Source organism: Pavona decussata, unplaced genomic scaffold (assembly GCF_977016875.1).
Source record: "Pavona decussata unplaced genomic scaffold, jaPavDecu1.1 SCAFFOLD_93, whole genome shotgun sequence".
NCBI classification, from domain to species: domain Eukaryota; kingdom Metazoa; phylum Cnidaria; class Anthozoa; order Scleractinia; family Agariciidae; genus Pavona; species Pavona decussata.
The window spans coordinates 3,146,736-3,160,338 of NW_028145510.1; the positions used below are offsets into that span (position 1 = coordinate 3,146,736).

Below are 13,603 nucleotides of genomic sequence, written 5' to 3' on the forward strand. Positions count from 1 at the left end.
GGCTATAGAGGAAAAATACCCGATTGTACGGAAAATTCAAAGTCGACTTTGCAAGATACTGAAAATCGAAACACGCTAGGTGAAAGCGTTGACCAATATTCTTCATTTAAATTTTCTCAATGTAGGATTTCATGCACAGACCCAACTTGCAACTACTTACCGCGGTTTTTAATAATACGATAGAAACAAGGTGGAAAAAGTTACTCCACCATGCACTCAACAGTAAACAGCACCGCATGAAAGTACTTATCAGCAACGGAAAAATTTGTATGGTCACGCTAAGGCCTTCATCATATCTACGTTCAAAAAGGGCTTGTAATTTGAATTTACGCTAGTTATTAATTTTCTTACATTCTTAGTAGAAACTATAGAACGCCATAACAGTCTTGAATTGTCTTCATTGTATGTGGTGGTTTTCCCATAATTTGTGGTGCTTTCCTTATTATATCGAATATACGCGGGTTTGTTTTTTTTTTTTCATTATATTTGCTACTTTCTCCAACATATACGATGCTATCCTCACTATGAACGGTGCTTGAGGTAAGGAAGGCTGGATATTGGTTCTGTTTTTTTATTTTTATTATTTTTTTTTTTTGCATTTTTATGGACCGAGACGAGGTTAACTTAAGTTCCGATCGAATTATTCTATGGGAGCAAGTACAGGCTTCCCGTGGGGTTAATGTATATTGTTTTACAAGAAATTTCGGTTATGGTTTAGATTATGATTAAGGTCCCATTCATTTAATTTGTACCCAAACACGGTGCTAAGTCTAATACTGCAACTAAACTGAGGTAAACTTTTCCCAGTCTGGAACTCGAGCTAAATATTTCACAAGTGTAGTACTTGGCATTGGATAGGATGCTATATAGTCCAGATATGATTTACTGTATGCCCATATTTACTCAAGTCTGACGAACTACTGTCCTTGATTCCTACAAAAAGGAAAGGCGTCTATACAAAGTTCTGTCTAGTAGTCACACAAAATCTAAACGCCTCGGGGGAAGAATTGAGACTATGATGCTGAGTTCCTACAGATGAGCCACAATAATCATTTTCTTAAGGATTCTACGGCGTTGTCCGCTCCTTCAATTCTTACGATGGTCCAGTGTGCTTCTAGGATTCCTACTGCGGCCTCACAGGGTTGCAATAGGCCATTTTACAGTTGTGTGCTAAGTGACCTGGCCTTGGATTGTAAGTGAGGTTGGGGGTGACCTTGTCTTGATACAAACCTCACTGCTTTTCATATGTAGATCATGCTGTTCTTATGTTAACTAGTTTTCATTTACATATGAAAAGCAGTGAGGTTTGTATCAAATTAACCAATCTCGTACCCAGAGTCTTCAGGCTTTTTGGTCAGCGGGGCAACACCGGGAAGACTCTGGGGACATCGCAAAAATTCAATTTTTTGATTGGCTGTTCCGTAACGGTTTCCATTGTTTTACCGCAGAAATCCTGCGGTAGTAAAATTCGATGTCCCCAGAGTCTTCCCGGCGTTGCCCCGCTGACCAAAAAGCCTGAAGACTCTGGGTACGAGATTGCAAATTAACAAGGTCAACCCCAGCCTCGCTTACAATCCAGGGCCAGGCCACTAAGCACACAACTGTAAAATGGCCTATTAAAGACTTTCTTGTATTTCTACGGGAACCTTCTACACTTTCCAACTAAACTCACCATTTTGTACAGGATCCCCAGACAACGGGGTTCCCGCGGTGTTCTTGAAGGTTTTATAAAAGTTTCATAACGGTCAACACCAATGCAATAGTCTTCGATTCAGTTTTGTCTATACCATTGCTTAAGAGTGTACTTTTTTCAAAATTCTGCGAGAAATCATACCGTGGTGGTTAATTGTTGTTGCTCCAACTCGTAAATAACATCACTCATGGTAGGGCGTGCCTCAGGATCCCTCTCGACACATCGCTGAATCAGTCCTCGGAGAACACCATTCACTCGGTTAATCTGATTGTGGAGTTCTTGGGGATCAGGTTGCTCGCGGATGCACATTTCACACAACAGCACACCAAAACTATACACGTCCACCTGGCAAAATGAAGCATTAGAAATAAAGGTGTATGTAATATAACAAACTAGCGGAAGAGCACAAAGGCGAGTCCGAGAATTGAAATCACCGCGAACACGCCACCAGATCTAAACAACCTATGTTCAGACACTTATTTAATTGTGATAATTGTGATAGATTTAAAGAATTAGCTAGTTTCTTCGGCTCCCTGATTCCAGCAATTGTTTAATTGATGTCAGTGTTAATGACCATATTTACCAGGCAGTTCACAATAACAGTGAAATAATAGATCGTAATGACAATTGATCACGGCTTGGTTTTCTAGAAGCTTTCTACATAAAAAAAAAACTTGAAGCCTACAATCAAGGTCTTAACTCCAGAGAATTAGACTTGTTCTAATGACATTATTCATTGTGTACCATATACTAATTATCTTAGGTATAAATACTGCAAGTGTAACACCCTTGTGACACGACATGATTATGACAATGGAATAGAGTTGAAATATCTTCTTCGTTAAATCTTGCATAAACCAAAACTTGGTTCTGCGATGATTTCTATTCTCGGACTCGCTTTCTTCCTTGTTTTTTCAAAACTGTTGGATGGATCTGGATTTTAGAGGAAGAGTGCTTCATCTCAGTTCCAAACACTGAGAAGTGGTAGTGAAAGAACCAGGCGCAGCCGAGCTATTTGTACAGCTTCGACGGAAATCGGATGAAATGGGATGAAATACTCTTTCGACTTTTCGATATAGTTTTCCAAACCATTAATAATTCTTGGAGAAATTCGAAGCAAAATTTCACAAATTTTATGATAATCAAGATCACATTTCCAAACCTCCTTCACGGAAGTGGTTTATTCCTTTGATTTCTTTCATGAATACTATAGTTTGAAAGCTTCGGTTTCAAAAATACTCTAATAGAAAAATAAGAGTTCTGGCTTTACTTTGTATTATTAAAGACCAATTTTAAAGTCGTATTCGTTATTGTGAAGTGGAATCCAAGCACCAGAAAGACTGTCAAAAATCACTGTTAAACAGGCTAATGACCACACAAACAAAGAGTAACCTACCTTCAACTGTTATCATATTTACTGATGTTAAAACCAGGAAGATCTCCTTTTACCTTAGATGTTTGTTGAGGAGTAAATGCCTCTGGGGCAGCATATATTATTGCTCCTGGATTGACTGTCATGCTCAGACGCATGAAATTTGCAGCTCCGTAGTCAGACAGCTTGCCTCTCCATGACTCTCCTCGTCTCCATAGCAACACGTTCGCACTGCTGATGTCTCGATGCATGATTGGTCGCGGCTTACAAAGATGGAGGTAGTTTAATCCTTTTGCGATATCCAGCGCAAGGATGATTATTTCCTCGTAATTTAAAGCACGCTGATGTAAGACGTGCCGTAAACTAGTGTCAAGTAATTCAGTAACAAACAAGGGACTGTCATCATCGTTTGTGGCACCAATAAACTGCAGGAGATTTGGATGGCGGCAACACGAGGCGATGTTCATTTCACGTTCAAAAAGTCTACGATTGTAATCAGACAAGATGAGTTTGTGGATTTCTTTAACAGCAACCTGGCAACCACGAAATATGCCCTTGCGCACACTGCCCCAAGCCCCTTCGCCTAAAATGTCTTCGCTTAACGCAATCTCCTCCCGTTGAATGATCCAGTCACGTGACTGATGACTCTGGTACTCAGCTACTGCTTCTTCTGCTGCGGACACAGCTGACTGCAATTCTCTCTCGGCAGATAAATGACGCCTTCTTTCTTCTTCCATTTGAAGTTCAAAGCCTCTCAGCCTTTCTTCCAAAGCTTCCTTCTGCTGTTGTTCTTGTTCCAAACGACGCTGTAGCTCACTAAGGTCACGCTGAACGGATTGACTTGACCGCTGTTCAGCTTGCAGCCTTTCCTCCAACTCAGTACAAGCAATTCTCACTTGCCTTATTTCCTTGTCCAGCCTTGATCTTTCTTGTTGCTCTTGTTCTAAACTTCTCTGTAGCTGTTCGGCAGTTCTTTCCTTCTCCGTTAAATCTCGCTCTTTCGTGCTGCGTAAACGTATTTCATCATCGAGCGATTTACGAATGCGCACGAGTTCACTTTCCAATCTTTGCTGCTCAGTGAAGGCAGTAAAACCTTCCTCCACACACTAAAAAGTAAAGACAGGAGCCATGATCAGGGATGGAAACCGTAACAAAATGCCATTTTGACTTGTGGGCTTATCCCCATGTGTTGTACCAAAAAATCTATTTTTAGAAAAAATTGCGCAATCGCGCGTGCGCGCACGCGTGTAAATGGCCAGGATCGCGCGTGGAGAAATGGCGTCCAAATTTTAAAATTCTGCCATGGAATATATCCTCGGTGCCCACAATTAAGGAATTACACTCTCACAACGAAAAGGTAACAATTGAAAGAAGACGGGGAAAGTTAGAATAAGCGGCACATTGATCACATGACTCTCATAGTAAAGTCAAAAAGGCCCCAAAACGGTGGCGCTGCGTGCGTTGCTATACTGAGTTGAATGAATGAAAAAAGCTTACACTTTACGAATATGTACTCAGACACGTAAGTAATTTTTTAACTTAAGTGAATTTTTTTTCTCAGCTGCTTTCCGCGTCACTTTTGTCAGTATGATATGGTTCAAATAGTACCCGAAAAATGTCTAAAGTTCAGTTATTTGTTGTCGGAGAAAGTCAAAACAGTTGTGGAAAGTTATGATGCTGCAAAGTCGTTGCGCAGTTTTCGCAACCTCCATATTTAGCTCTGTCAGCTTTCACTGTTTTCTTTCTCATGTTGAACTGGAAAAAGAGCTTTTTGTTGCTTGGAGTCAAGTTCCGTGGCCATTCAAAGGAATAAGCAAAACAACAACAGGCTACATGGATGGACTTTCTAACCAGGAAAAAAATACGATAAAAAAATTATACCTTCTTACATTCGCAAAACCGCAGCCGGTTTCTAGGCTATAAACAAAGTCTATTACTGATGTCGGGATATGAAACAGTTCAGTCGAGAATGCATTTCACTGTTACCGACACCGAGTTGAAACATTTGGATTGGTTTCTGGGTTTTAGTCAAGACACGCGCAATGTACTTCAAAATAAGGTCAAAAATCTCTTCTGTCAATTTTAGCTCAATACTTGTTTTCACTCCCGCGGATATGCATGAAAACTTGTCGTTTGTCTGGTAGTAGTTTTGTTTCACCTCTTCAGTTCTTTATGTTCTGCCAGAGGCATTTTGCGAATTATTAGCTTATTTTGATGTTAAAGTTGCTAGTTTGATGTTTAGGAAATTTATCCTGAAATCTATCCTAAAAAAAAGAAAGAGTTTAAAAACGGATAAGAACGCGATAAGAGCTGCGATGTAAATTCACAGAAAAAAGACTCAAACAAAAACACGACAACTTTAACACAACCTAATTTCTTCGAAGCCTCTAAGATCTAAACCAAATTTACGACAACTTGTCCATTCTGTGGAATGCAAAACGGATCTAGCTGACCACTTGAAGTTTAAAAAATTAACATTTAGAATGGCTGTAAAAAGTGATCGAACAAAAGGGCTCCCGCATAAAATCCACTTATTTCAGTAATAATGTATCCTGTGCAGGCAATTACTGAACTTAATAAAAGCCACGGGGTCCCTTACTAGCCAATGACCGTTGGAACTATCTCTGGGGAAGTCTCTGGGGGGAATTTCCCCCCTGTTATTCAAGTTTCAGATGACAAAATACCAACAAAAACGCAACTTTCCTAACAATTCATTTTGATTTTCTAAGGGGATTTACGCCATCCGAACGCATATTCTCAAATCCACCGATGGCCCTGGTGCTTCCTGTCAAATAATGTTATGGCTATTACTCATGTACTTTGAAGTTAGGACAGTCTCTGTTGCCGGAAAAGAACAAAGCGCACGGGATATAGCGCAATAAGTTTAAAACGTACTACAGCTTCAAACGTCATCTGAGCGACTCACAAAACATCTCCGTCTATCATTCCTGTCGTTAGGTACCGTACCTTTTCGTGTATTTCGTTAAGTACCACTACATCATTGGATTTATGTATAACCTGCTTCAACATGTTACGGGACTCTTTCATCTGTTTAAAAGTTCCTGACATAACAAAAGAGTCGGCTGATTCAATCCATGTAATGCCAGTTTGGGCTGCGACCTTGCGCAACAGAACTGCAACTTGTTCGCGTGAGAGGCATTTCACAAATTCTTGGCAAAGCTCTGCCGATACCAATCCCACTTCAAACCTCTGAAACAAAGGAAAACACTCGTTTCACTTGAACAAATCACGGTTATAGGAAATAAATCAAACTTTCATCATTCTGTTTTCTCAGTATGCCACGTAAAGCAAAGGGTAGAAATATCACGGCACGGTTTGAAGCATAAGTAGCCACAATCATGATCTGAATAGGTCACGCTTTGTTATGGTATATATTATCTTGCCAGGGGAGGATAGAGAAAACAAGAGATGGCACTCTAATGGTTGGACATTTTTGGTTTGAGAGATAACAAAAACTTCCCCATTTCAAAGTATCACCAAAGCCCAGGGCTGAGATACTTCCTTATATAGATATGTGCTGCTCAAAAGGGTACGGAGTTTGAGCTGTTAATTGTCTTGCTGTGTAAACGGATCACATATAGGTGTTGATTATTTCGGTCTGAAAGTGGGTGTTTTGTTTTATTATCACCACAACGAATGGCGTCATGTCCTACTTTCACCTTAAGAGAAAAGAACTGAAGAAGTGTGTGTGCAGCTTCAATCTGGATGAACGTCCCAGACAGAATAGTATTCTTCGGTCCCTTGCGATATGTTACTCCCGTGTCTTCCCTGAAGGCTTCGAGCATTTGAGGTAACACGTGAAACATATTAAAGTCAACGAGCCCTTCTACTTCTTGAAAAACCTACAAAAACGAAAAAACAATAAATCTTAATTAATCTCTTAGAAGCACCTTGGCCCGTCCCAGCAGTTCTGTAAACTATGGTTTAACTTTAGAGATCGCTGGTTTATCTAAACTCGGAGGAATAAATCAGGTCTGTCAAAATACCGCCGTGGAGAGTAGTCTTCCCCTCACTTTACCTAAATCAGGTCCAACTTAAAGGAAACCTCCACTTTTGAAGTAAATTAACGTAAAATTGTTGAAAATACAACCTCGTGTCAAATTTCGTGGAAACGAAAAATGGAAATAAATTTTTTGTGTAGGGCAGAACAGAATTTGATTGTCACCTTTCTTCCTTTTAAATTTCCCGGGCGCGGCCATCTTGGATTTCATGACGTAATACGTTTAACGTGACCTGTATAGGAGCAGATTTCGTGACGCGAAACTTTTGTGACTGATGCATTTACCTAGAGATTTTGCAATTCAATCTAATTTTAGAAACCAATACAATACCGTGCGCTTGAGATTTTCCTGGCTCATGTGATTGTTGGGAAAATACTACTTGCGTAGGAATAATTAATGAATCGACAGTTCGTTCTCTTGCGTTTCTGTTTGTCCTGTTAGTTCGTTCTGTTCGCCGTTTGTTTGTCTTATAGTCCTACGGTTAGAATTTATGTATACGCTTGCACGTGGTGAATGATGGAAACTGTCCAAGCTTCCCTTAAAGTGTCCAAGTCAGCAAACAAGGGCCAATTTTAAACACTACCCACAAATCCGTTAGGTCTCATCGTTCATGGTTTATGCTTTTCAGGTGTCAACGTTTTAGTTTGCAATCGAGTGTACATTGTCTCGCTCACATAGGACATTGTTATTCAAATTAGTTGTGTTAACACTTGTTTCTAAAACCGTATTTTCATGGTACTATAAAAAATAGACCCTTGGAAATTTGAAAGAGCGAGAAAATATGTACAGCGAGTAGTGCAAAGTTCGAGAGTACTCCACGAGCTCACGTTCGCGACAAGTATTATAACTACTTCTAAATAAAATGACCAACCGAAGACTCTCGATGAATATATACATGAACTTACTCCAAATACATTCAGTTCCGAGGAAAAATTGTAATCGATTGCTTCGTTTTAATTACCTCAGGAGATTCTGTTGAAATGAAACGATGAAGCTTTAATTCTGATCCCTCAAGCCTTTGAGAGTGTTCCAGAACTCTCTCCATGACTATGAAAGAAACGACGAAACAAAACATTAAAAATGAATCAAAAGTATTAGAATAACTTGTGTACTCACTGGACACACTTGTTGGACATACTTAACATCTCGGCCACGAACCGCAGCGAAATCACAAACAAATCGATCCGTCTGACGATAGCCTCCCTCACAGACGCTCTTTTTGGCTCATCACGCAATCTTTCTTCCCCAAAGAGGAAAGATTGCGTAGCGAGGCAAACGAGCGTCTGCGAAGGAGGCTAGTCTGAGGAAGGACTACTCGAAACGTCAGCATGTAATTGAATCTAATAAGATACAGAAAAGTGTACTAGAATCTCTCAAATGGCCAAATTACAAAACATTCAAAATCCAGTAGATAGATAACCTTTTGAGTTTGAACCGGAACCGGGCCGTATTGTCATTCCAATTTTGTAGGGGAAAAGGGAGAGTTGAGGGAGGGTGGGGCGGGGGGAGGGGGGGGGGGGAAGGGATAGACTGCATCTCTCTCAACCCTCCCCCAACTCTCTGAATGATTCATCATTCTCCCCCCCCCCCCCCCCTCTCCCCCGCCATCACCACCACCACCACTTTCTAACTTGCATCGGGATTCGAAATTCTACAGGTTCTGCCGCCGTTTTGTAGAGTTTTGAAATTTGCTTCAGTTAAATCATTTCACTGCTGTTTTATTAAATCAGATAGTTAAGAAGATATCCGAAGAGAAAAAACAGTTGGGTTTTGTGCGTCCAATTTCGGGGCTTTTACCGACCGATCGCCACGAAGCCGGAAGTAACTTTGTCGCGTTCCCAGTACCGCAGACACGGGGTGTTGTGTACTGGAGTTCGCCAGGTCAACCACAGTGAAGTACACGGCAAGGGCAGCAAGACTAATGCGTTTATTATGATCAGGCTGAGCCGTCTATTTACAACACTTGCGGTGAAAACTAAAAAGAATACAATTGTCTAAGTCTAAGGAAACGGAAAAACAAGTTACAAGTTACTCCACGTTCTCTAAGAACCTCCGTTAGAAGTAGCTCCGTGAACTCCTTACAGTTTGAAAAACACCACGCAACTGAGAAACGTGCTTCCAGAAAAAGGCTCTTTATACATGTCTTTGACCTAAACGAAATAATCATGAAAGAAGCTTCGTGCGGCTAGCCAAAAACAAAGCTACAAACACAAAAGAACAAATAGTCCCTGAGTGTTTCTAAAGGGCATTGTTCTTGTCAGGAACGTGACAAACTTCATGCTTAAACTGCCTAACTCATTACAATAAAATAATTCTGAGTAAAATTCGTCTAAACTGATCACACAATTTGAGATCAAAAGACAAACCTTCGCTGCTTTCAAAAGTGATGACAGCCGTTCCTTCTCTGGCGGGAATATGTACGTGATGGATGTTTCCAAGGCCATCGTTCAGCCGTAGAAAATGACTAACAATGCCATCGGCTGTAGCTTCTGGTGGAACATTCTCAACTACTACACTCCTTGCCGCTTGGTCTTTGGTAAAAACCTTTAGTTCGGGCCCATAAGACACGATTTTGTCTAATAAGCTGGTCATTTTACTCGAAATTCTCCGGGTTATCTCCGGTGTAACAGCACTGTAACACAGGTATGCAGCGCCAATCGATCGTTTGGTCTGACTGCACAGCGGCGCGGAATGACATGTCTCACACTTGTAATTGTAACTTAGTCCTAAACAACCAATCATTGTCACGCATTTTATATTTTAAATTTTTATTTGTAACGATCCTTTTATGTTTGTCATTTTTCTTTTTCGTTTAGCCCCGAGGAAGGTTTGTATTGCAAACCGAAATATATTTCAGTTACTCTAGCCTTTGTTGTTTATTCTGTCAACCTCGTCACTTCCGCTGTTGAGATCAGTCTGCTGTCAGCGTTTTGTATTTTTAAATACAAAACGAATACATTGCTTTGATTAGTAAGTTGGAATACTGCGCTTTTGGTATTCCAATTAGGTTAAAACTAAATATCACATCTCTTTTTTCTAGGTGCCGTGTAAGCGGTGCCAATTAATGTCAATTGTTGTGTTGGTTGATTTACATTACTTGTAACTTTCTCAGATAACTTGTGACTTTTACTTTTCAAACAAAGGTTATATGACGCAAGAGGCAACTTCTATTAGCCGGTGCGAGGTCAAATTTAAAGCTCGTGTTTGGCTGTAAATATTTCACACTGCAGGATAAGCTTTTAATTTGTTTGGTAAATCTTGTGAATGATTATTACAGCCAACAATGGACTGCAAATGCAAAAGAAATCGAGAGATTTATTATGGCTGTTAAAATGGCTTCCCTTCCATGAGGCGTGACATGCATACCCCCAATGTTTTTTAAAGATTATTTCAAGGCTTTTAGAACTATCCAAAAGACGAGGGGAAGTGGGAAGAACTTAATCCTTCCCAAAGTGAGAACTGAGACTGCAAGGAAGTCCTTTTATTATAATGGACCAAACCTTTTAATGATATTATATAGATCACAAGTTTTTTTAATTACTTTTAAAGTTAACGGCTGTGTTTAGGCTTTTTAGGCTCTTTTTTTTTTTTTTTTTGCAGGGCCCTTATTGATATCAGTATTTCTATGCTAAAGAGGTCACCCTGATTAAATAACATTTATTATTATTATTATTATTATTATATTATTATTATTTTTCTTCTTCTTCTTCTTCTTCTTCTTCTTCTTCTTCTTCTTCTTCTTCTTCTTCTTCTTCTTCTTCTTCTTCTTCTTCTTCTTCTTCTTCTTCTTATTATTATTATTATTATTATTGTCTCTACTATCACAGTCTTTGCTGCTGTTCATTTTGTGCATCAGCCGGGCGCAAACCATGCACCTGGGGCATCAGTCACTCTAGTCAATCATTCTATTCAGACACTATGCAACTTTCTGAAGATTCGCGCAGATCCTAGCATGCAGATCTTTTGAATCTCTGTCACAGTAGCTCTCTCTGATACTTTGTTGATGTTTTCTACCATCCCCTTCTTTACTGTACCAAGCGCACCAACAACTACAGGGATCACTATGGTTTTCATATGCCACATTCTCTGTATTTCTAGTTTTAGGTCTTTGTATTTGCTTTTCTTTTCGATTTCCTTCAGTGCGATGTTTCTATCTGATGGGACAGACATTATTATTATTATTATTATTATTATTATTATTATTATTATTATTATTATTATTATTATTATTATTACTAAGTTAATAGAAGATTTTAATGACATTATTCCAGACAATCAGTCGCGTCGCGTTATTTATTACGTGTGGCAGAATTGGCTCCTGCATGTGGAAAAAGTGACTCGGCAAGCGTAATTGGAATAAGTAAACATTGCATATTGAAACTAACAATATAATTCGGGAAATCAGACCAATGACACTGGCGTCGTCGATTTATTAGTTAGAGTTCTTTCTATACATACAGTTGTTTGCATCAAATCGACTTCAACCGTACCGAATAGACTTTTGATATGTATCGAAACGACTTCTGTTTGTAACGTATCGACTTATATCGAAACCACTTTCTATCGAAACGACCGGATTCCAATTTACTCGCTCGAGTATCAACCAATACCGCTGACCGGCAAAGGTATATGTGCGCCATTAAATTTCACTTCCGCTTAATCCGGAAATGAGAACGCAGGAGGACCACGAGAACCAAAAGAACCGAAAAGAACCAGAAAACCACGAGACCAGAAAAACTACGAGAGTCAGAGGAGCCGGAAAAAAAACAAAACAAAACAGAAAACAGGAAAACCATGCTTATGTGTTACAGTGACAGTCACGACGTCAGCTGTGGCTATTACACCGGAGATGAGCCAATTCCCCTCTCCTCGTACCAGACACCTCTTTCTTTCTGCAAATTAGCACGCGCGCAAAGGATTTCAAGTTCCCATGGTGCCTCGCGCTCATTCAAATGCGGCGGTCGTTTCTTACAATTAGAAAGACGGGAGGCTGTAACCGATAACCGTGCCAAAGGACGACAAGCGGTTTACAATTGAACTTCCAAAACCTCCTCCAGAGGATTTCTCTAGTGAATTTCCATCCACATTTATAACCTGCTGTAATCTAATCTATACATTTATAACCGGCTCGTACCTCTCCTAAGCAGAAGCGGACCCTTTAGGGAACAGACCTCTTGAAACACTGTTTTAAGTAACAATCTGAGAGGATCAAGGAAGAAAAGGAACCTCAAACTATCAACTGATTTGTCAGGATTGTTTAAAGTTTGCGTTTTTATATTTTTAGCGTCATATATCGCAGCTTTCCGATGTTGATAAAGTTGGACAGCGCGTAATTGTCAGTGAACACGTACGCTGTAAAATTGTTGACAAATTCTGTTTTCAAACGTCTCAACTCTTAGATCAAAAACTTTAACACCACGCAACTGAAAGCTTCTAGCAAAATTCGAAATTCTATTAAATCGTCCGAGACACATCTTACCTTGCTTACTCCAAACCATCATGACTTCGCACAACAAAGGTTGCCAAGATGAAATCGTTCGGGATTGTAAAATGTTTCCTTGCTTCAATATTCTTCTATTTCCCCCGACATCGTGCAGTTCTCACGGTTGTCCCCCCTCCTCCCCCCCCCCGGCGGGGAGGGGTCCTCAGTGGTATTTGTGGTACGGTTTCTGTCTCATTTACTTGTATAGAGTGTGTGCACGGCGGCCATGTTGGAGGACTAAAACAATAGAAGATATTTGCATAAAAATAGAATATATTTCCCAAAGGAAAATCATTGTATTGTTTCGGTCCTCCAACATGGCCGTCGTGCACCCGCGCATCAAATTACTCAAGGCTACAAAAAGTTGGAAAAAGTCGAAACAGGAAGGAAAATATTCGACGAAGAGAAAGAAGGGAGGAAAAGCTACTTTTTGCGTCAAATTTTCTCGTCCGTTAATTTCGACTTTCTCTTCGTCCCCAATATCTGCCCCTGCTGGTTTCCATATGATCGCAGACGATCGCAGATCGCAGATCGCAAACAATCGCAATTGATCGCAGACGATCGCAGGAGATAGAACATGGTTCTATCTTCTGCGATCGTCTGCGATCACGATCGCAGGATCGCAGACGATCGCAGAAGTAGTTTCCATATGATCGCAGACGATCGCAGACCTTATTGCGATCTGCGATCTGCGATCCGGGATCATATGGAAACCAGCCTTTCAATAATCAATCAATAAATCTTTATTTAAACACGGTAAAATCCATCAGGAGTATAAAAATTAGAAAAAACCTAACTATCCTAAACAAAATTCAAAACCTTACTACAACTAATCTAACTAAAACCTGTTTTTCATGAATGCCGTGTATAACATTAAAAATGAACATTAACTAATCTTTTAAATTGACTAAGGGATTCAGCTTCTCTCACATGACAGGGTAGGCTGTTCCAGAGAACTGCTCCGCTATAAGTAAAGCTGTTTTTCATGAAAGATGCGATCACGATCGCAGGATCGCAGACCTTATTGCGATCTG

General features: G+C 40.0%; 3 protein-coding genes across 4 annotated transcripts in view; 1 reads left to right on the forward strand and 2 right to left on the reverse strand.

Annotated features, from left to right (window-relative positions):
• Positions 1–13,603, reverse strand: part of LOC146473640 (uncharacterized) — a 71,949-nt gene that overhangs the window by 55,541 nt on the left and 2,805 nt on the right. The window lies entirely within an intron of this gene.
• LOC146473643 (E3 ubiquitin-protein ligase TRIM45-like) overlaps positions 1–13,603 on the forward strand; it is a 70,111-nt gene that overhangs the window by 13,495 nt on the left and 43,013 nt on the right. The window lies entirely within an intron of this gene.
• On the reverse strand, positions 1,477–9,735 carry LOC146473645 (uncharacterized). Of its 2 annotated transcripts, none has more exons than XM_085118358.1 (6): positions 9,454–9,735; positions 8,049–8,134; positions 6,746–6,928; positions 6,033–6,275; positions 3,143–4,171; positions 1,477–2,038 (listed from the first exon to the last, which is right to left on the reverse strand). In XM_085118358.1, exons 1-6 carry the CDS (start codon positions 9,677–9,679, stop codon positions 1,829–1,831), a joined length of 1,977 nt encoding a protein of 658 aa, XP_084974484.1. In that variant the 5' UTR covers positions 9,680–9,735; the 3' UTR covers positions 1,477–1,828. The 2 variants fall into 2 exon arrangements, with proteins under 2 accessions (XP_084974484.1, XP_084974485.1); XM_085118359.1 differs by lacking the exon at positions 9,454–9,735 and adding an exon at positions 8,226–8,416 and having other exon boundaries at positions 1,479–2,038.